The sequence below is a fragment of the Grammomys surdaster genome, unplaced genomic scaffold, assembly GCF_004785775.1.
Source record: "Grammomys surdaster isolate TR1022 unplaced genomic scaffold, NIH_TR_1.0 126198, whole genome shotgun sequence".
In the NCBI taxonomy this organism is placed as follows: Eukaryota; Metazoa; Chordata; class Mammalia; order Rodentia; family Muridae; genus Grammomys; species Grammomys surdaster.
In genome coordinates, this window is record NW_021621003.1 from 9120013 (window position 1) to 9144004 (window position 23992).

Below are 23992 nucleotides of genomic sequence, written 5' to 3' on the forward strand. Positions count from 1 at the left end.
AGAGAGAGAGAGAGAGAGAGAGAGAGAGAGAGAGAGAGAGAGAGAGAAACAGAGGAGTAAAAGCTGGCCATGAGCACGTGGAGAGAGGGGGAAAAGGAAGGGGGGGGACAGAGGGATCAAGAGAGCAAGAGCAAGAGATCAAGAGAGAGAGAGAGCAAGAGAGAGAGATGAGGGGGCAAGCAGCCCCTTTTATAGTGGGCCTGGGCCTACCTGGCTATAGCCAGGTAACTGTGGGGGTGGAGTTTAGACAGAATGCTAACAGAAGGTAAGGAGGAAGGAAGGAAAGAAGAAGGAAGGAAGGAAAGAAGAAGCACACCCAGTTCCATAATTAATATTGCTTTTAACCTGAGTGAAACTGGATTGCTTCTGAACTTTGCTTTGGCAAGCCCACGGATTATTAAACTTTTTTTTTTCTCAGTCAAAATCAATTAACAGAAATTTGATTTCCATCGACAGGATAAAAGGAAGGTAATCTTCAGGTTCATTTTTTATTGTGATGATACATCTCACATATGGCCTTAAGTACAGAAACCAGTCCTCGGAGAGACTCCAGCAGAAAGAGTCTTGCCGCAGGCAAACTAACCACAGAGTCCCTCTGATTGGCTCCCAGCGTCATTAGTGCCACTGCTGTTTAGTAACTACACACAGACAGGACATGGTGACAGCTAAGACTTTAAAGCCTATGTATTTTTCAAACAGCTTTTCAAACTGTTTTTCGTGACAGAATTTTTTTCAGCTCTATCATTAACTGCTGACAAGCTGACAGAATAAATACTCCAGCCTTTAAGAAGCCATCTACCGATCTCGCTCCCCTCCCCCCACGGAGCTGACTGGGGAGGGAGGTCTGGGCCTAGGCTTAGGCAGGTGGAAGCCAGGGAAGGAGCTGGGGAGGTGACCATGCTGGGGTTGAGGGGGATCTGCTTACCTCATCAGCTTCGGGGAGGTGCTGGGTGAGTTCCTCATGCCCCCATTACGTTGTTTTTTTTTTGGTGACAGTGTCGGCGGCTGCTCATCTTCAACTGCAAATACAGGCAGCTTGTGAGATTATGAACAGTTTGAGGGCAGACTGCGAAACACAGGCAAGATATCAAAGGACACACATTCAAGGCTCAGTCACTCACTAGAGAGGCAGGGCTGTCTTTAGAGGCCCCATGACAAAGACTGGATGCGTTAGTCAGAGAGACCAGCTGAGAGGAGGTTGAAGCAATATTGCTTTATGCACCAACCCTTGAGCATGCACTGTAAACAGACTAGAACAATATATAAATGCCCTGACACATTAAGAAAGGTGAGAAACAGTGATTTATCTACATACACACAAAAAAAATCACGTCATAGTTCTTGAGTTAATTTTGGTTAAGAGTTAATACTTTGCTTGGTTGAACAATCGAAATGAATTTTCTTGTAACCAAAATCAGAAATGGAGCTGTATCTGAGGTAGCAGCTTAATTGCCAGCCTGCTGCCTTTCCAAATGGACCATCTTAACTGGCTCCCAATCCTTGCACCCACATAAGAGCCTTGAGGAGAGGCAGAGACTCCAGGCCTTGGCTGCCCACGGTTAACAGTGGGCTGGGAACAGTGCATGTGGGCTCAAGAGTCCCCAGCCCAGCTCAGCTCTCCTCCCTGCAGCTGTGCCAGGGAGTGTACTTGGCGCTGGTGAAGAACATTGGCATGAAGGAAGAGATGGCCACTGAGTGATATCTCTTAATGATATGGCAGATGGGGACAGAGGGTAGCAGAAAGGGGTCGGAAACCATAGACTGCTTTCCAAATGTCTAAACCACGCAGACCACTAAGCAATGTGAAGCTTCACTCACAGACAACACAGAGCAAAGCACTCTGCTGCTTTTGGTCCAAAGATGCCCACTAACAAGCACTGGAGATGGATTAGCCTGCACCATGCTTGGTTTGTAAAGAGAGATGCTGGATAATTAGCAGATACTTTGCCCAGCCTGTCATCCAGGGGCAGGTACCACAAAATTCTAGTCCTCCTCTCCCCACCCCCACACAGTCCAGGCTAAAGCTGTAATGTCGAGAAGGAAATCTAGGATCCTCAGATTCTTAGAGTTGATTGTCATAGAGACTAGGAGGAAACAACCCTGAAACTCAGAATGCATGGAAGTTACCTTAAAGCTAAGAAGAGAAATATTAGTAGCGACAACATCAAAAGAAGCTTGGTATATGTTAATATGTATGAGCCTTAGATGGGGGTCAGGAGAGGGGATAGGCCAGCTCAGCTGCTTGCTATTGTCCAGAAGACCCAAAACAGAACATGCATCCTACAGCACTTCCCTGAAAACCCTAAATAGACATAGGCGGTTAGGACAGCACCAAAGGTATTCAAACAATCTAACCATACTCCAAACTGGCTTCAGAATCTCCCTTTCCATGTGAGTAGCTGTTCTACTGTCAATTTGGGGTTACCTCATTCTAACTGACCCAAGGCAAAGGAAAATGGTGTGTCAAGGTGAGAGGAATACCAAATGAATTCGAGGGCAGAAAGGACCTGCAAAGGCTCACAACTCCATTCTCTCTCCCACCTGCTCCCTCCTTCACTACCACCCCCACCTCCCACCCTAGGCTCCACTCAGGCTGAGACCCTATCAGTCACTTAGTGCTCCAGGCTGGGACTATGTGGCTGGGAGGATATCGCATCTTATCAGAAATGAGTATCCACAGCAAATCACACTGAGACTAAACAGCACTTAAAAGATTAAAGGAAATAAATACAAGCCACATAAATGGTATTGAAAAAAAATCACTTAGAGTTGATATGCATCTCTCAGCCAGCAAACAGGCACTCTGGGTTTGACCTGAATTCATCTTCCTTTCAGAGGACAGGGGGTAGGCATCCAAAGCAATTGGAGGCAGGATAAAGTGTGAGTGTGTGTATGTGCTCACACACATGCCTGGGTATACTTCTGCATTTTTCTAGCTTAGGCTGCAGAAGGAGGTCTCACGTTGATTCTCCGCACAATACAAGGCTATCTTTTAGTGTATGGGGCCACCGTTCCACTGGAACAGGGTGACCTGGATGGTTGCTAGCACATCACTTCAACGAGTTTTTATGTGTATTGTGAGCATATTTATTGGGAGGTACAAACTGTACTTTTCCTTTCATAAGCTCACAGTGCAACACCCCAAACGGTCTTTCATCTAGCCTAGTCGACAATGGCTGGGTTTATTTGAGACCACTACATGTTACCATGGTTGTGGCAAATTGTGGAAAGAGTCTCTATTAGTCACTCACACTGGCTGTTCTGCTGGCTTCTTTGCTTATCTTTTCCTTCCCCATTAGCTTCAAGCCTCTAATAAAGTATCCTCTTTGGTTAAGCACACATTTCCCTTTTACTCAGTCACTGCTGTTGGCTGGCATGGCTCTTCAGATGTGAGATCTGCAAGTTAATACGCGTTAGCCAGCTCTGGGGAGACACCTCATTGTGGAAAGAGTCTAATGCCTGCTTCGATGCGAGGAGACTATTTATTTTCATTGTGATTCTGAGAGATCATCCATCATAATCATAGCACATTTAAACTGGGATTTGTTCACTTCAATGGAACCATGTTCAAAGCTTTACTTGGAGCCTGGAAATCTGTTCCCTGAAGACCTGGGATGGAAAATGTCCTCAGCTTAAATATACGAATGCTGTGTAATGGAGAACATTACACATGGCTTAGGTTGCACAAGAGGATCAGGGATAAGTTCTCTTTACTAAGAAGGACATAAAACATTTAATTCTTATCCTTTCTCTGGGTTCTACCAATGTCTGCATATTTACAGAAAGTCATTCTAGGAAAAGTAGCTGATCTCTCAGATATAATTCCCATTGCATGGCTTCTATGACGACATGAGAAATGAAAATAGAATTAAAAGAGAGGCTTAAGTTTACTCACTTTCAGGAAAGACAGAATGTTCAAGCAGTGGGCCACTGTCTCCGGAGCACAGAGTCATGGGGCTTGTATTTAATCTGCTTTCTGGCTAATTGCAATCTACCTTTCTAGCATTTTCTTGTGCCTCCATGCAGAGGGAGCTGAATGAAGACATGCTCCTTTAAAGAAACCTGACGTGCCAGCCTCTTTAAAACACAAGTTTGGGAATCTAACGTGGAATTTTTATAGGAGCCAAACTCTCCCTAGTCTTCGAGCCCTCATAAAATTTAAGGGCTTGTTTTTGCACATCCCTAAGTATAACACTTAATGTTCTGTTGTAACTTCCCAGCGCTCTTTTGTCTAATAGGCCTAGAATCTAACAATTTTACAGTTTGGGAAGAAGAGTCAGCATTAGGAAAATGTCAGGCAGGTCTAATGAGGCTTCAGATCCCCTGGTTTTCGCTGGAGTTTCATTTAAACTTACAATGATGTTTTAACATGTTTGCGTTTTCTTGACTAAAGAGGATTCATTATTTCAGTGACATAACCTCGAGACAATGCTCTGGGAATTGATTTAAGATGTGGCGGTAATTCCACCAGCCTTAATACAGAGCTGAACATCTGTAACAACATTTCACTCCCCTTCCCATCAGCATTCTGTTTTTAAGCAAGACAAAAGCAACATCTTCCAGAAAACCTGGCCAGAGGCCGGGGCTTACTTCAAAATGATCAGATATTTTATTAGGTTTTTCGTCGTTGTTGTTGTTTAAAAAAGAAATCCCTGACTTTGTCTTCCTTTCTAGACTGGAAACCACTGATGCTTCTTGTAAGGGTCCTTGAAGTGTAATGGGTAATGACTATGACTTTCAGGTTACCCAAGTAGCCTGATACTTACTTGGAATGGATCCACCAGTCCCCTCCTCCTGTTTTCCTCAAGAGATTAAGGAGGGCGGGGTGGGGGTGGGGTGGGGATGAAGCTCTGAGATTTAAAGGTGAGTTTGTTGGCTGGAGTTAAAAAATAGCTCAAAGCAAATAAAGTCAGAGTAGTAATAAAAGGTAACAACTCATAAACATGAGTCAAACAGCTATCTCCATTACGTTATTAACGACCACATCTGGAGTAACCCACATCTGCACACACTTAGCAGATCATTAGTAATGTCATATTCACACTGGAGTCACTCAGAATAAATGGCATGCATAGTGGCATGGAACACAAAGGCATCAAACTGAAGGGGCTTCCTACTAATGTCAGGGCGCAAGCTTCAGTGGGGTTGTTTTCATGATCATTCATTGTTTTGTTTTGTTTTTTTTTTTATGACTTTTCTGTTTCAAATTTTGTGGCCCAAAGAAGTTAAATGCATGCTGAAAGCCACAGTAGTCCTCTCTCTTCTGCAACTGAGCTTAGTGTGTCACGGTGTGCAATGCTGAGGGGTACCAGGCAATTATTAAACATTGGGACAAAGCCCAGCACTCCTTCACCTGGCTTGGGAACATGTCGAGAATTGGGAGTTGCATTCTTGTGCACAAATGGATCTTTGTGGTAGCGTGCTCTAGCTTCAACCTTGACTGCCGAACAATAAGGAGAGAAGAAAATTGAAATTAATCCTGAATGAAATCGTTCATTACAAAAGTTACCAGCTGGTTTTTAGCACCAAATAAAAAGCCTCATTTTGTGTTAGAATGGAAGTTTCTTCCTTGTGGCTGAATGGCAGGTTCTCTGGCCCCCTCCCTCACTGACCACACAAAATACTTTCAGAAGGGGTGACACCTAAAACTTAAGAAGGGACATGCTGGAGAAAGTCCTGATAAATACTGCTCATGTTTCAAGTCTTTATCCCTCAACGTTAAAGTATGGATTCTCATCCCAGACTGTCAGCCTGATCAGCCATCTTGGTTTTGACATCACTACTCAACTTGGTCTAACTGTAAATGCCATGCATTGGACACTCAGAAAAAGTAGTGTGGCCACACAGTTCAGGGTAGAGCTAAGAGGTACAGTGCTCGCTTAGCATGAGTGATGGCCTGGGTTCTACCCCCGCATCTCTAGAAAGGGGGAGACTGTGATATGTCACATTTCTCTGTGCTAGCTCTACCATCAGGGAGACACAGGTACTTTCTAGAGTGGTCCTGTTTGTTATACAACTTCTCTCTGGCAAACACTGAGGGTTAAACAGTGAAAGTCCAATTGCTGTTGTCAAGGTTAATAACAGCATGCTTCCTTTCCTCTTCTCCAAGACAGACCACAGAAACCCCAGCAACACTGTTATTCTGTGATGAGAGTCACTGTGGAGAAAAGCTCCTTGGCTGACTGAATTCCCTGAGAAATGTAAAGTCCTACTCTCCACCAAGGAGTCTGGACTAATTAATACTCCAGGTGTTTATAATGTGGACACCAGGGGAAAAATGGATCCTCAATGAGAGAAGGATGCTTCCCCCGCTGGCAGCCTGTCATATATACACAGGCCTGGTAACAGGAAGTGGGTGTGTCCTTAAGAAATAACTGAAAAACAATGATAATAAAACCCAAACAGATAATCCATAGTGTGGGCTGGGCACCATAACTGTCCATGCTAGTACCTGACTGATGATGCAGGATGAAGCCTGTAGCTAGGAATTGCCATGAGCCCATCAAATGAGATTGAGCAGTAAGCATGGCTAAGACAAAGGGCAGGGGACTTAGAGAAGTCATCCTTAGGATGAGAATTTCTGATCTGACAATCAGGGGATACAGCATCCAAGAACTCTACACAGTACCCTTACTAAGATCAATCAAGAAAAGTTGTCATGAAAGATCACGGCAAGATATTAATATACAGATAATGATAAGATGAAGGATGTTACCCTACCACCATACTGTCTTGAACATACAAAATTCCCTAAAATTGAACAGCCACGTCTTTCTGTACATTATCCAGCTGGGCAATCTCACAACCTGTAGCTGAAAAAACAGGAAACAGATTTATTTGGAAAACTTGGAGGATGTAGTTTATTAAAGGAATCTGTCATTATATAAAATGAAAATGGGCGGCTGTATTGTACTAACAGGGCACAGGGAGCACCCGCCCCGTGGAGAGCTGGTAGGGCAGAGAGGGGAGGGTTTGTTGGTGATTTTCCATTTCTGCCTTTTGTAGTGCTAATAGAAGAATAGGAAGGGAGACTTTAAGGAACAATAGGTTATGTAGAAGTTAATCACAGGGTATATTTCTGGCTCTATTCACTGCCTAGGAAACCTGAATTGTGTAAGTTTGAGTCCATCAATATAGAGTAATGAAGGAATTCAGCTCCTACATGAGAGAGAAAAAAATATACTACATGAATATGTTAACAGGATCCATGTGACCTTCATTGTAATTTCTTTCTATAAATAGGAATAAAGGCTCCCCTAGAATCAAACTAGATAGACTGTTTACCCATGGTACCCACAAATTCCATCTAATTGGATCTCTCAAACAACAAGCATCTGCCTCGCTTGCATCACAGTGGGGGAGTGGTGGGCCTCAGAAAGCATTGCATCTAGAATCTCAGATCACATATCTTTCCTGGACTCTGACCCTGCTGTAAGTATTTGCCCATTACTCTTCCCTCCTTTTGGAGATCTAGTTGCCTTTGGTTCGTTTCCTTCTTTCGTTTTCTGTCTTAGAGCAGGCTTCTGCATTGCCTCCAGTACAAAGGAGGCTCAGGTGAAAATCCTAGGTGTTAGCCTCTCAGCAAAAAGATTCAGACATGGACAATGGAATTGGAGGAGGAAGGACACAAGTGAATCAAGAAATGCAAGAACATCCCTGAGTGATTCTAGTGGAGTCTGGAGAGGGTCGTGGGAGCAAGAAGACCACTTTTAATTCATTTGAACCAAACAAGGGCAGGGCTTAAACAGGGCTCAACAAAAGAGCTCAACCCTAATCGCCATCTCCTCCCCCTCTTGGAACTTTCGTCCCCAAGCCAACCAGATTCGAAGGCCTTCAGGGAAAGGCAGAATTGATTTTTATTTGTAGCCCTACTGTGTGATGGTCATGTTTGGTAGGTCATTTAGAGCACAGTGAAGACTGCTCAGCTCCTGGTACCAACAGCTGGCTCTTCTCATGACCCTCTCATGTCCAGGGTCAACAGAGACCTCCCATGTACTTTCGTATAGCCCCCACTTGTTAAATAATTGGTGAAAACTATAAGGATAATATTTCCTAAAACATTAAAAAGATGTTATCTAGGCATGGGAGGGTATGTAATCTTAGCACTTCAAAGGCTGAGGCAGGACGATCAGGGTTTGGAGCTGGCTTGGATTCTATTGTGAGTACCAAGAACAAAACAAAATTCCAGTTTTAGTCTCTATAAATAAAATTACACATGACCAGAACCACCATCATTTATTTCCCTGTTGTCCCTAGCTTCTCTCCTTCTATAACAATATTGAATAACGTCATAACTTCAATAAAGACCATATAGACTACAAAGCTCAAGATATTAACCACCTGACCCTTGGCAGAAAAAACTGTGTTGATGCCTTCAACAGGCTCCTCTGCACATCTGTCCAGCTTCTGACCTTTTCAAGGACACTCAACTTTCCCACCTGTCCAAATAGGCCAGCAATACAATAAGGGACAGAGTCCTATTATATTGAAGCACATAGTATGAGGACTTGGGGACAGACAGAGGTCATTTTGTGACACTACTGTCCCTATGACTCAACCTGCTATGGGCCCTGTTGGCCCCTTCATGTTTGGAGGACTTGAGTCAGGTGAGTTCCACCTTTTTCAATCAAGCTAACTTAAATTCATCTACCGGGTACTCTGAGAGTCAAGGCAAAAGCCAATCCTCTGTGAATAATTCCTCTAAGCTGTCAGTATGTGCTGCCAGTCCACCCTGTGAGAGCCCATACAAGACAACAGATTAACCATTAGAGTAGATATGTTGAAAATATACAGCTTCAACCTTTCCCCGGCTAGCTCAGAGCGATATACAGATGATTATTTCAACCGTCAGCTGCCGTATAGATTTAAAGCCCCGAATAGCAACTCCTGGATTCGTCTGCCCCTTGTCAAACTGGCATAGCGTTAGTTGGAGGATACATGGTGTGGCAGTTTCACTGCGAATCCAGAATGATCCAGACGGCTGCTGTCTCTTTGTTAACAGGAAGCCAAACTGATGAGTTTGTAATGTGTTTCTTATCAAAGGTGGTTTCAGAGAAGAAAATGCACCCCATCAGTTTGGCAAGTATTTCATAGAGGCCAGATTATGGGCTTTAATCAGAGCGCTGACGTTATTTTCTTGAAGAAAGAGACAACCCAGCATCCATCCCATTAAAATCATCTCATGCCAATGAATTATGTATTTATGAATTTATAATTATCCTTGATTCTTTCCTTCCTGCTGCATCCTTAATAAAATCATCAGCTGGAGCCTACAGAGTGATGACGCTTAATGTATGAGCATCTTCATGCATTTATCTATTTATTTATTTACTTATTTTAAGGTTGGTGCTGATACTTTTGAGCCTTGTGTCTAAAACCATCATTGTGAATGGCAGGATTGCAGTTCTCAGATTCAACGTTTCACAAAGACACAAAGAAATGTAACGGGATGTGGGGTACTCGAAAACAGACTTCCTTCTAATACAGCTTATTATTGTGAACAGGATGTGGGGTACTCGAAAACAGACTTCCTTCTAATGCAGCTTATTATTGTGTAGCCTCCATTTGTATTATCATGAGGAAAATCCCTGTTAGGATGCCAGACACTGCTCTTCGCACACTGAAAGGACTCACATGGGTAATTGAAACTTCTAGCTTACTGCTGGCCATTTTCTTACTTTTCTTCCCTGTTCGATTCCATGGCTAAACACTGGCATTAAACCTTGTTTACTGGGTCACCCTTTAAAACGATGAGATTTTTCTTCATTATGATCATTCCTCTGTTCTTATTATTTAAAGATAATATATGATATTCTTGACTCCTGAGATTTCAGATATGCTCTTAAAACTGGCTGCACTCTCTCCCTACCCTGGCCCTGCCCATCCCTCAAGGGCATTTCAGTTGCCAGTTCCACCACCCAACAGAAGGGTATGAGGTAAACAACCAGTGGGTTTTTTCTTTGGATCCCTTCACGCTGTGTGCGTGAGATTGCTAAGGACAGCCTTTGCATCACAGGCTTCCTCCTGGGTTTACAAATTGTCAGACATCCAAAGGAATGGAGAAAGGATCATGCTGCCTAGGAACCTGAGTCTTGCCACCTGCCCAGGGTGAGAAACAGAAAAGCGAGATGGTGTCAGGCCTCTTGCAGACATCAGTGTAACCCCATGTCAACCGCTCCCAGTTACTGCTATGCTGGTTTACATTTTCATTTCAGGTTGCAAGTTCCTATTAGCTCAGATGTTTTGACTGATATCTCACCTTCTTTCTGTTTTTCCCCTCCCCCTAAACAGCTTCAAATTAATATGACTAGCAGATGTCAATCATACTTTTATTTCTGTTTTCACTTTGCTGTTTCTGTTTTTAAAATTAGTGCTTGGTGCACTGATTCTGCCTTCTAAAGACTAGCCTTTAATTCAACTGTGTCTACATGGAGCTGTTTTTTAAACCATATATTATACAAATAAAGATCATTAATATTACCATTATCAGCTCATCCATAAACACCGTATCTGCTGTGGAGTCCATTGTGTCAAGAGCCTCTAGAATCCTAATATGTATTCCAGATGGTTAACACGATATTTCTCTGAAACTCAGATAAAAGCAAAATGCATGGATTTTTTAGTGCAATCCAGGTACCCAGTGAAAAATGTCCTGACAGAGCCCTTTAGAAATATGGGATGTTTTTAACCTTGGGAGGTGAGGAACAGTGGGATTGTGATTTTACAGTAAACACAACATTTAGTATAGTATGTTTCTTAAGGACATAGTCACCTTCTAAAACAGTGCTGAATGATCAGATCATAATCCATCTGTACAATAATTTATTGTCAGAACACATCCTGTGCAGCATTTTAAAACTACAAGTGTGTAGTGGGCCCCTTCCTGCTCAGTACACTGTGAAAAGAAGTTGTGGGATCTTGATCCTTTGGCTTAAAGGGTTCCAGAGGTGCTCTGGTCTCATCTTCTTTGGGTTCAAGACTCCACTAAAATCTAAGCCAGAAGCAGAGCCTGGGTCAGCCCACTGAATTCAGATCACTGGGCACCCGAAACCCAGCCATCAAGCAGAGCTAGATGATAGAGAATCTTGGAAATACTTCTCTCGACTGAGTGTGAGTGACACCCTCAGTGTGCGTGTATGGGTGTGCATGTGTGTGTGTGTGTGTGTGTGTGTGTGTAGGTCAGAGGTCAACAGTAACTGTCTTTTTCAATCTCTCTCACCTTAATCTTTGAAGTTTACTAAGCTACACTAAGAGACTAGCAGGTCCTATGGACCTGCTCCTGCTGCTGCAATGCTGAGATTTCAGGTACAGAGCGGCACACCCGGCTTCTGAGGCAGGTGCTGGGGAGCGAACATCTGTTCTCATGCTTGCCTTGCAAGAACTCTACTGACAGATCCATCTTCACTATGCTCTGAGCCTCTTTGGGCCTCTGGTTACGGAATAGTTACTCAGCATTATAAGATCTACTGTCTTCCTTGCTAGAGATCACAAAGTAATAGCATGACAAACAAATGGAGTCACTGGTATGCTCTGCTTGGCTCTGTCCTTCAAATCCAGGGAATTTTGTGAAGAGACATTTTTTTTTCAGCCAGAAATTTACCCACAAAACCATGGATTTCTAACTATATTTAAAAATCTTGCAGGAAATTGGGTACTCATTCTAGGCAAGTCTTTGTCTCATAGGACATGGGTTCTGCAACTGGACAAGTCCCCCACTGCTGTATACAGACCTTGCTACACAAGGCAGGCAGTCCTCATTGGCTTTTCCTTAATCACAACATCCTCAAGTCAGGGCAAATTCTTAAGGCATGATCTGTCTCCAATTGCCAGGTGGTACTGTGTGGCAAGAAGGGCTGGAGCTATGTACCAGGACTGGTAGGCATCCTGCTCGGTCCAAACTTATGCATTTGGAGGCTTACAAAACTCCAATTGGTTTTTCTATGCAATGTGAACAGTCCAAGTACCTAGGTCCTAGTGATATTCTGAGAATGGATGGAAACTGTGCAGTCCATTGACTAGTCTCCTGTTACACTCTTGTAAACTTTCTCCACCACTGTTTCCTTGGCTTAAGGAATAACTTGGAAGTCTGTTAGGGGACCCTCCACATTGCATGTCTATTGTCCGTCAAATGGGTTCCTATTCTCTTTCTGCCTCCCATGGGCAACTGATCCTTTGTCCAACTGGGAGGATGAGTTGGATGTCCTGTACCTTTGCATTATTCAACAGTTGCCTTTGAAACATGTTTGTGTGGCCCCAGTGAACTGTTCAGGCCAAGTAATTAGGTTTGCTAAGTGTTATAAAGCAAAGCAAGCCAGAAAACTTTTCAATGGGCTCAACCCGGAGGAGGCTGTGACAAATGAAACTCAGATGGAAAGAAACATGGAGAAACCCCACTGCTCCCTCTAAAGTACAGGAAATCCGGGCTGTCTGACTGTGAGCGGCTCTTTTTCCTGGATTTCTGGTGGAAAGCCATGGGATGATGGACATGCATTGGCAGGGCAGGCAAACAAATGGGATCGGGAAGGGGAAACCTCCTTCCCAATGTATTAGTCTACTGAGCCTCCAAGAAACAGGCTACTGTCTCCCTTTCCAGAAAATGTTTCTAGATGAAGTAGACTGTCTTTCTTTAAGACTTTCTTGGCTCTTCTCTTATTGTTCCCTGCCATCTACTTATTTATTTCCATTATTGATTTGTTTCCTGTTCTAACGTGTCCTGCTCCCCACTAGACTTTGAAGTCCCTCTAATGTCATTATACATACCTCACACATCGCTGAAACTCCCATAGGCTTGAGCCCCTGGTGAGGTTTACTAGTAAATCAATCCTAGTGGCTAGAGCTAGCTTGGCAGAGTAAAGGAGCAGAGTCTCGTGGTCAGGAGCCCTGGCTTCTTGTTCCAAGGCCTACATCTCTTGTGCGGCATAGGCAAGACACTTCTCTTCCTAGGAGATTGGAGTTCATTAAATGTAAACCTTTCTAGCTCTGCTTAGTGATGATCTGAGCCCGAACACTGTCTCCTATTATGTAGGAACTCTCATTGGAGCCAGTCATGGACTAAAGGCTGTATAACTAGCCAGCCACAAAATAACTCTCCAACACTTCCTACCAGACTCAACCTAGAAGGCTATAGAAGAGAAAAACAAAGACTGCTGTGCCAGGGAACATCTGATTTGCCTTGATGATTAAAGTCCTGGCTTCCAAGGAAGTGATCCAGGGAAATTTGTAGAATACCAATGTTTGAGTCTCATGCCTGTCTCTTCAACCAAAACCTTGGAAACACTGGGTTGAGGATGAAGACTAATTAGGTTAAAAAAAAAGCAAAAGATGTGGAAAACACTACTATAAGGACACTAACCTTATTAGTCAAGAGTAGACTAATTGTCTAGCAAACACAAGTTCCTTGGTTCAATTCCCAACATTCCCTAAATACATACATGCATACATATGTAAATGAATGAATGAATAAATGAAGTAATAAATAAGGAAACAAAGTAATAATTAAACAAAACCTCAGGATTTTGCTTTTTCTTGTACTTTTCTTTAAAATCTTCAAAAAGGTATCCAATAAGAGAGAATAGTTTGGCTGGATAAACAAGACAGATTTACCCCAAAAATATGTAAAACACAAGTTATAGAAAGCTAGCCATAAAAAAGAGTTATATGATAGTGTCACAGCAGAGCTCAATACACACCTCAGACAGTCAGTGCTACCCAGTGGGACGTTCACAGAAAATAAAGTAAGTTTAGAGACAAGAATGGGATGGGAAGACTTACCAGCCTGGGCTACTATGTGCCCAAAGGTCATGGTCCTTTGAGGATACACATGGTTCATGTGGATAATGTAGAAAGGGGCAATAAGAAAGTGTGGGGAGAGCAGGCAGGAGGAAGCAATAAGTTGAGTAAAGCAAAGATGTGGAAAACACTACTGTAAGGACACTAACCTAAGCACATAGCTAAAGGGACATGGATAGATACATCCTGTAAAACTTCACATCCCAAATGACAGACTTTGGACAAAATCTGAGCAAGTCAGATCATCTTAAACTTTCTTTTCCTGCATTCTAGCGGGCAGGAAGTAAACACATCGGAGAAAATGATAAAAACTTGCTTAGCTCAGCCCACTTTCCTTTGGGCGGCTTCAAAGTTACCCTTGTAATCTTGTGCAAGATAAGACATATTAAAAGTGCATGCAACATAAATGCAGGGAAGGGTCTGATTCTGCCATGGACACTTTTTATCCTGAGGAGGGGAACCGACAGGAAGATAAAGTTACTGAAGCGCTTGAAGAAGGGTTCTGTGGGTTAGAGGAAGCTGGTGCCTCAAAGAGTGGTCAACCTAACCTTGACTCTGAGCTCTTCATTTCTTGTCTTCAGCTTTGAGTTGGTCCTGTCATCTGGGTATAGATCTTGAAGGGAGGCCAGCAGGGACCAGCTTTTACTGAAAACTAATGACAATTGTTTCCTCAAAAGTCATTGTCAACAAAACCAGTTCTTAAAAGTAGAATCCTGGACAGGGAACTGTCCTTTGGCTGTGTGGTTTGGTCCTTTCAATGACACTTTGTCACGGGCCCTTTCAAAACCACACAGGCAAGGCAAAAAGGCAGAAGAGCACCCATAACCCTGTGCCTGAAAGTTTAAAATGCTAAAATGTTTAATGGACTCTCAAAGTTAATGATTTAAAATTATTCACTTTTAACACAAGTAAAGTATGTCTTCCAAGTTTCTAACAGGTAGAATACTAGAGAAAATAGGTAAATTACTGTTTCTAGGATACATTTGACTGTTCCCTTTCTAAAACCTCAATAAAAAGCCTGTCTCCTAGCTAGGGCAGTATATATCACATGTTGTAGTTTTTTTTCTTTTTTTCTTTCTTAAAAAAAAAGACGAATCTGTGGTTTAAAAAAATAAATTTGAAAATAGGCTATACATGTAGATAAAAGAAATAAACAGTTGTTGCCTATAGGTATGTTTTAAAAATTATTTATTTATTATTTATTTTGATAATTATATTTGGCTCATTGATAATACCCAGGTTGAAAAAAATCAACTTTCCTAAAAATAACTTTATTGAAATCCAAAACGAGACATAAAAAATAAGCCCTTATCCTATTTGTCAGAATTTAGTTCTGGTCCCAGAGAGAAAAAGAACACCCTCTGGTGAACGTGGATTCTAAATTGATAATTCTCTGTGAGAGAGGATCAAGTTAGAATTATTTTCAGTGGAATATTAATCCAGTCCATTTATTAACTTTATAAACACGCCCTCTATATCCCGATGTGTACTGTGGGAATTAACCTGTATAAGTAAATAGATTAAAGGCATCACCATTCCATTCCGCACAACAACAGTGGGATGGTGGAGGGGAGGCAATTGGAGGCTGAATCTGCTTTCTGGGTCTTTGTCTTTTGAAAATATAGTGAATGTTTATTTAGCTGGAACTCTCTCCAAGTGAGCATTAGACTGGGCAAATTGGATTTAAAAGAAATATTGCAAGTTGAGAGGTGTTGTTTTAGTGGAGGTATATCTCTTGCAAAAAAAAGAGTTTATATATCCATCTTAAGAGAAATAAAGGAGAATCAAGAGAAAGAGAAAAGGCAGGAAGTGAGGCAGGAGGATAGGCATTTAGAGGCCATCTGGGAGGGAGCATTTCATTTATAGGGTTACAGCGCCACCTTCTGGTCACCTCACATTTCAAGCCCCCCCTGATTTGAGGCCATCTATCTCACAATCTAAGCATAAATGTGCAGCTGTACGGCTGTATTTCTCTGGTGTTGTTATACGTAAGAATTTTATTGCCCGTCAGCTGATTTCTAACACATTGATTGAAGTTTAATAATCTCCTAGTACCTGAAGTATAGGTTATATAAAAACCTAGCATGCTAATTGTTGACAAACCAATTCTAATACACAAAGCACTGTAACTCACCCAGTAAGTACCCAAATACATCAACAGAGAGAGTTCCTTTTTCTTCTAACAGTATGCTGTTAATACAACTGATCACTTAACATGAGACTCGCAATCATGATTTTAATATATGGAGGAATCAGGGCCAAGGCATTCCCCTTATTAACGGAGCCCCTTCCCTTATTTTCAATTGAGAAAAAAAAACATTACCCCCTTTTTCAGAAAACAGATACCTCGACCACAATGCCATTTAGAAAATGTGTTGTTATAGCAAAGTCTGAGTTATAAATACCTTAGAGGTATTTATATAAACACCTTACATTTATAAGATGTTATGTCGTTTTACATGGCAATGAGGAAGTTGTGGAGAAGGTACGCCACTGACGCTGTGGGCAGAGAAACACTACCTGTCACTTCTTCTGGGAGGGGGTGGGGGGAAGATCACACAGATGTGATAGCAAAGGAACACAATAAAGGGAAGGAGCTGGGATGTGATAGTGTGTCTGATTATATCTGCAAAGGAAACTGTGAAATAAATTAACACCAAGTACCCATGAGATGCGGATGGTAGCTCCACGGCCAGCGGTCGCTGTGTGTCCGAGAAGGCTTCTGATCAGTAATAAGAGAACTAAAGTGCAGGCAGGCTGTGAATCTGGTGGTGATAACTAATGGCCACGCCACTTAAGACTCTGATTAGATCTCTAACAGGGGAAAAAATAAGAATAACAAAAGACTCCAAAGGACAGAACAATGCAACGGGGTTTGTATTTTCACTCAGAAAAAATAAACCCCAAATGGGATCAAAGGGCCCCAGGAAATGAAAAATGACAGTTCCTCTGTTGCCCCTGATCTGATCTCAAGCCAAACTATCACATGATAATGGTCTGGGGCTCTAGGGGAGGGTAAAACTGTTCTTCGGGTGCTGGGGAAGCAGAGGAACCCTATGACCCTTTCAGCCGAGGGAAACACACTCTAATTTCAAAAAGTTATTGAGATTTAATCTCTAACAACTGCAAAAATAGCTCAGGCAACAACTAAAAGAGTGGTTCTAAACACACAGAAGTAATTGTGTCTGTGTAAAAATATTACTTCACATCCTCTCCAAGGTCTGAGTAAGGCACTTGGATGAAGAGAGTCAAGTACTAGGACCTGATTTGACCACATAGTCACTCTCATCAGCTGCATAGCAATTCAGCCAGGAAGGTCATAAACATGGGCAAATGGTGGCATTTGTCTGCCATATGCCCTGGCAACACAGAATTACCAGGGAGTTCCCAGGAGAGGTGGAAGAGTGGAAGAGGTGGGTGGGTGGGGGCTCTAGAGGGATCCTGAGCTCTCAAGATTTAAGTTGACTCTGCTTAGCCAGTGTCTTATGCCAGTAAGGTAGAGTCTAGGCAACTAGTTCCAGACAGAGCAAGACTTTCCTCAGGAGAAAAGTGGGTGAATACAAACCAATGAGGGATAAGTAGGTAAAATCAGTATGTTTGTGTTAGGAAACTGAAATCTGGATTTGAAGGACCCCAGCTTGACATCATCCTGGAAGTAGTGAAATCTTGCCTTTCCAATATACTTCTCTATCCACAAAGACTCAGGCAACCCAATGACAATCATAAGGAAGGGAAGACAGTAGCATCTTCAGATCAACCACAGAGTCTAAACACCTAATGACTGTCAGGGGAGAGAATCAGAGAGCCATGTTCCTTTCACAAAAAGCAGAGATCAGTCCTAGAGTGGTTGTCCAGCAGCCTAAGGAACCAGTTATTCAGGCACAAATACGTTCTTCACAACAATATAAGAAAACATGTTTTATGAACCATAAAAACCATAAAAACACATTCTTGACAGTTTCCATGTCACTCCCAAAGTGTCTGCTGAATTCCTACTACATTTTTGGCTACTGTGTGCTGTATGACAAGAGTTCAAGGACCATTTGTTTCTATAAAAACTCATGAAAATTACCCTATGTTGGATTTCTCTGGACTTTTACAGGCTTTCAGAGGAGACCCACCAATTCTGACTTGAGGTCTGGGTATAGCCAGCTGAGATAGCTTGCCAGAGTTGGCAATACTTGAAACCTGAACCCTGAAAGCAGCACCAGAAAAAGTCTCCCTGAGAGAGTTACATGGTAAGTATTTTGGTTTTCAGGAGCCAAATTTCTGTTGGAACTGCTCTATTTTGTTTCAAATCCCAAATGTAGCCAGGGACAATAGGTGAGTGAGTGAGTGAGTCAGTGAGTGAGTCAGTGAGTGAGTGAGTGAGTGAGTGAGTGAGTGTAGCTGCATTGAGGTAAAAGTTCACTCATGAAAGAAGGTGAAGGGCCAGATGTGGCCTCTGGGCCTCAGTTTACTGATAGCTAAGTTGTAATCACCTTGAAAAGGCTAGAGGAAGAATAAGTCACAGGGAAATATTACACCAATATGTATATCAGAAGGACTGTTTTGAAAGAAACCTAGGGAAAACATATGTAAAAACTATAACTACAGAAGCCCATTGAGACCAAACTGTGAAAGAGTCTTAATGCCACGTTGATAAATGAAAACTAGAGATCTTCCTAATGTGACAAATTACTGGTTGTCAGGAAAGCCGTCAAAAGATTTTTTTTTAATAGTTGGGCCTGGTGACTCAGACCTATAATCCAAGTACCCTCAAGGCCAATACAGGGGGATTGCTAAGAGTACAAGACCAGTCTGAGATACATATGAGTTTTAGGACCCAAAAGAACAATCCAAAAGTTCATCTTCTCCCTCTTTAAAATGAGATGGCAACAATTATGTGTTTGTAGTTTAAAATAATATGATTAAGGGATGGGTATTTAGTTTAGGGACAGAACATTTGCTCAGCATAAGTTAGGTCCTGGGTTCAACTTCAAATATGGCACATATAATAAATTAATAAATATTGTACTGTACTATCCAATTCAATAGTGGTCTGGGATGAGGAAGACCATTTGGAGGGAAATAATGGTAGCTCAAGCAAGAAAGACTGAGCCTTGAAATGGTTAGCTCTCATTGCCCCTAACAATGGTGACAGCATATGAAATATGGCCCAAAGGCCAAATCAGCTATTTATATGAATAGAGAACAAGACAGTGTGTATTACAGTTTCAAAATGTGCATGAATATCTACTCAACTTATAGTCCTGTCTTTATGTAAGGTCTACTCACAGGGAACAATGTAAGGCACAGGTAAAGGTCTAACACTACTAAGAAATTCAACAAGGGGAAGAGATAGCCAGAGCTGGTGGTGGCAAGGAACCTCTATACCAACTTTTCTCACAATTTCACAGAGGCAAAGAAACATCATGAAAATTAACTCTCAGAATCTGAAAACAAAGATCTGTCCTACCCTGTCTGTCCGCCTCTGATTTCCTCTCTGACTTTCCATTCATCTTCCAAGAACACATTGAATTCACTGATTCTCCAGACCCACCTTAGAGGTAGAAAGGCCACAGACACAGAGCTCCTGCATGACCAGGAAGGAGGAGACCACATTATTCTGAACATTCAAGTACCTAAATATCCCCTGCCAGAATCCCAGTGGCAGGGCTAGCCAGGGCTAATCAGACACATACCCTTCAATCTAGAAAAGGGGTTTGGCCTGAAGGTATGTGTCCTTGTTTTGAGCCCTTCAAACTCCCACAAGTTATGTTCTTGAATGAACACTGGGTAGAAACAAAATAAAACTCAGCTAGCATGGCTGGGGAGGACCTTGCGAACACTTGATGGCAGTCATTCATTATGTAGAGGCTGGGCACCTATTGTGTAGTGTGACTATTGATAACCCTCAAGTGACTGGGATTTAGAGAAGCACATGATGGAGGTGGACTTCCTCTTTCCAGTCTTCCTCAAGTGGGGAAAAAAGAGGTGAGACTTTAGAATGAGCTCCTCACACAGCGTAGTCCTCTGGCCATTCTCAATCTTGGTGCCCAGCCAGAGGCCAAGGACTCACAACCCAAGAGCAATACCAAGAAGGTACAATCTTTTAGTACCCAAATTATTTCATTCTTTTTTCCTCAGAGGAATCATTAGAATGTCAGTAGACAGACTTCAGCATTTTGGAAAGATTTATGCCAGCAAGAGTTGAAATTAAAAAAACAAGTCCAAAAATTTTTGAGTTCTACTTCAGTGAGAAAATTAGAGAAAACAGAAGTTTCAAGATTTCAAGGAACTTGAGAGATCACATCATTCAGTTCCTTAATTTTACACAAATATGACAAAGATTTTTGGACATTCAAGATGGAAGTAAACTTCCTAGGGAGACTATAGCTGCCTCTTACAGCTTTTGTAAGCTTACTTCTGTTGAGACTATGATTCCTTGATCTGGAAATTAAGTAAATTGATTCTATTTTAATTTTATAGCCTGTCATGCTAAGCTTTTCAACTCTCAGCTCCCGTTCATGGGCTGTCTCTGTTGTAATTGATTGGACCTTTCATAAAGCCAGCTGGACAAGACTCCATCATGTGAAAAAGAAATGCATTAGCTATAGTCAAAGTGGCTACTTATCACTGTTCCCATCAATACCATGAGGGATGGTGTTCTTTCGATCTAAGCATCTACTTACTCACTGTGTGATTTTGGTCAGGTTCATCTTTTCATGTGTTAATGAATGATGATAATAACAATAATATATTATAATACTCAACATGTGCAAGGCAATTATGTAACAAAGGAAGAGAGAGAGAGGGAGACAGAGAGAGAGAGAATGTGTGTGTGTGTGTGTGTGTGTGTGTGTGTGTGTGTGTGTGTGTATGCTCTGAGCCTATGTATGTACCTGCAGCCCCTGAGATAAGTCCTATTATTAACTTCACCATACTGATAGGGAAAATAAGGAAAAGAGTCACACTGGAAATTATTTAGAGACCCTGGGAAGAAATCGATGATGTCTATTCTGAAGCTGCCCAGATGAAATATCAGTGTCTTGGGAAGTATCATGTTTCATACCCTCATAAAACAATGCTCTTACTGCAGCAATCAGTATCTGCTAAGTGTCTACTTGATGACCATATCAAAGCAGGACTACAGTGGGACTTACTTCAATGTACTCCACCCCCAAAACACAGATTGTACCCTTCATTTATCTTCCCCTGCTTTAAAGTTCCTCCTAGGATTTCAAATTTCAGTTATCAGTGAGGTAAGTTCTCACTAAAAAGTGACGAGGCCTTGGAATTTCCACTTATACTGAAAGTGGAAGATACAGAAAATGTCTGTCTATGAGATACCAACCATATAACAATTCTGTTGCCCTTGTGTGTATTCTAGAAACATCATAGATGCATTTTTATCTCCTCTTTTCTCATGGCAGCTTACCCTACCTCCTTTTGCAGTAGTGCCTGCTCATGGTGCTGGCTTTGGAGCATTCATACTGGAGGTATTATCTCACTTCTGTGTAGCATGTCCTGTGTGGAAATCTGTGCTTTTCTGCAGTGTGGGAATGACCAGCTTGACCTTGATCAAATACAGAGAGCATCTCAGAACCACTACAAGTCAAGCACAGTTGGTATTAGCTGAGGGAACTCTGAGAACAAGACAGAGAGCTCAGGGTCCCTTCCTTGTCTTTAGTAGAATGAGCCAAATAACATCTCTCACAGAAAGTAGGTATAAGCACCTGGCCTTTGAAGTCTCCAGAGAGGGAATAAAAGTGTCACCTAAATGCTTATGGTGGATTAGATCTGCCTACCTCCCCTGAAGTCATATAGAGTCCCAAATGTTCATTCCCTTGTCCAGATAGAGGCAGCTGTCTGAAAATAGTGTCACCTTCCCACAGTAAGCCTCTGTTCACATGCTGATCCTACCTGCTTCATTTTTATCCACCCTGACTACTATGAAAAATATTCATATCCACTGAAACTAAAGCTGAATGGAGCATTACAAGACTCTGATCTTCTAGAATGAATGCTATATACATGGTAGGATCCACACCTCTATTGATTTAAAAAAAACAAGTAACTTGATCTTTGCCTAACTGTTTTTGTTGTTGTTGTTGTTTTGATTTTTATTTCTGTGCATCATTTCTAGATCTTCTCTCCCAGGGCTTATCCTCCACAAAGAATGCTGACTGTACATATAAGTTGATAACTTTCAAGTTATGCCATTTGTTACTTATTCCATTTCCCCTCTAAGTTTCTTGGGCATTCAAGCTCTTACATGTGCATGGACATACTCTATGGTAAGCTGCTCAAAAAGCTTTAGCAGAACTCCACGAATCTGGGGTGAGCCTGCTTCTGCATGCCATCTATTCCTTCAATGATGGACAATGCCTTCATTTATTTATTCTTTTGCTCATAAAATTTTTTACTGAACTGAAATCCTTCAGGCCATTTTCTACACAAGTGTTCCTGCCAGTAGAAGATGCCAAGTCAGCGATACCAGCATGCCACACTTCTGACCATGTAGGGAAGGAAGGAAGCCCCTAGGTCCATTCTTGATCAAATAAGATCCAACAGGCTCCAGCCTAGAACACATTAGTTAGCCAAAATAAAGAGCACTGTAATGCAAGGAGTCCACATTGCTTCCAGGAGATGGCTCATGTGTGTAGGTCTACAGATGCTCTGGTCATTGTCTACACATCTGGCACAGCTCTGGCCTCTCTGTCATCATCCACACAACTGGTATGGTTTTAGTTCTAGAGCTGGAATTGTCTTACTTCATTTGAAAGTCACGAAAGATGATAAGTCCTGAGATGGATGGGCCTTAAGAGTTCACTTGGAGTTTGTATAGTATCTTCGCTGTAGTCTAGGGGATGATTGGCACTCACATTCTGTTTGAAGGGCTAGGACAGGTTATTCCCAGTTAACTAGAAGACTGCAAGAGAATTTGTTGTACCTTGTACTGTTGTCCTTGGATGTGAGAGAAATGTACCTACCAATGATGATCAAATGAAATGGTCAAAGAGGAAGAAGAAGGATGAGGAGAAAGAAGAAGGAAAGAAGGAAGGAAGGAAGGAAGGAAGGAAGGAAAGAAGGAAGAAAGAAAAGAGGAAAGGAAGGTAGATGTGTGCGTATGGGGGGGGCAACTTTGGTTTAGCCCAATCCTTCTAAGCTGATCATAAGAAACATGTTTCCTCACAACAAGACTCTGCATACATGTAGCAATAACCCTTCAAAACAGTCACTGTTTAGGCACACAAAGAAGTCTCTTCACTCCCCATTGTTTTGAAAATGGCTGCCTTCATTCTACCCATCTTTGCAGACTTTGTATAGAGAAGCAGAATTCTTGTAGCAAATGGAGGATCACCTGTCTTAGTGTACTGGCTAAAGGCAAAACCGTAGAGAGAGGAAGCTAGCAGACAGCTAGATGGTTGAGTGCATTCCGCTACATTCTACTTTCAGAAGTTTGCATCCTTAGCATGTTCAGCCTATCACTGTGGTGAAATTCAAGGCACAAGAGCTTTTCCATGTTGTTTTAATGACTCTTTAGGGACAATGGTGAACATAAATGTCACAGTTATGGACAATGAACATGGGGGGGGGAGGTTTTATGCAGAAAGAAGTAAAATGGAAAAGAAAACTGTGCAACAATCCTTAGAAATGCTATATGGTGTCCCAGGATTCTGCATGTGTGTGTGTGGCAGTACCTCATAGGAAATATGTTTCATGTTTCCACTGGAGTAGGGTAAGCAGTTGAAAACTTAAGTGGATTTCAGCTAGCAGGCTGTGAAGTATTTATTATTTTTCCCCTCTGTAGATGGAAGGAGACACACTGTCTCTCTGAGGCAGATGGGAGGTGAAAAGCCTCCCTGCCACACTAAGAGATATTCAAAAATAATTTCCATGATCTAGAATTGATGCTACCACAAGCAGTTGAGCCAAAGTCCTTAGGGGCTGGTCATGTGTCCCAGCTGGTGGCCCCATTTGTCCGCTGCTCTGCCTGAGCCAATACTATCACATCAGCCCTTAAGCTGACCACCTCTGTCACCTTCAACATGCTCAAGGTTTGTTCAACTGGAGAGAATGGTACGTGGAGGAAGAAACACTGGGTAAGAAAAGAAAATAGATGGAGCACAGTCAGATAGGTCTGCAATCCTTGCCAATGGTAAGTAAATGCCCCTCCTCAAAAGAGAACTCCAAAAATCTCAAGTAGGAATTTCACCAG

The 23992-nt window shown here is 42.1% G+C and overlaps 1 protein-coding gene across 27 annotated transcripts in view; it reads right to left on the minus strand.

The window, feature by feature from the left end:
• The window catches only part of Kcnma1 (potassium calcium-activated channel subfamily M alpha 1), a 688486-nt gene that overhangs the window by 85291 nt on the left and 579203 nt on the right, over nucleotides 1-23992 (minus strand). For 25 of the 27 annotated variants that reach the window (XM_028758454.1, XM_028758452.1, XM_028758459.1 and 22 more), the window contains one exon: nucleotides 926-1019. In XM_028758454.1, the coding sequence (XP_028614287.1) occupies nucleotides 926-1019 (94 nt within the window). Of the gene's footprint in view, nucleotides 1-925; nucleotides 1020-5353; nucleotides 5441-23992 lie in introns of all 27 variants that reach the window. The other 2 variants (XM_028758448.1, XM_028758445.1) reach the window with 1 other exon arrangement.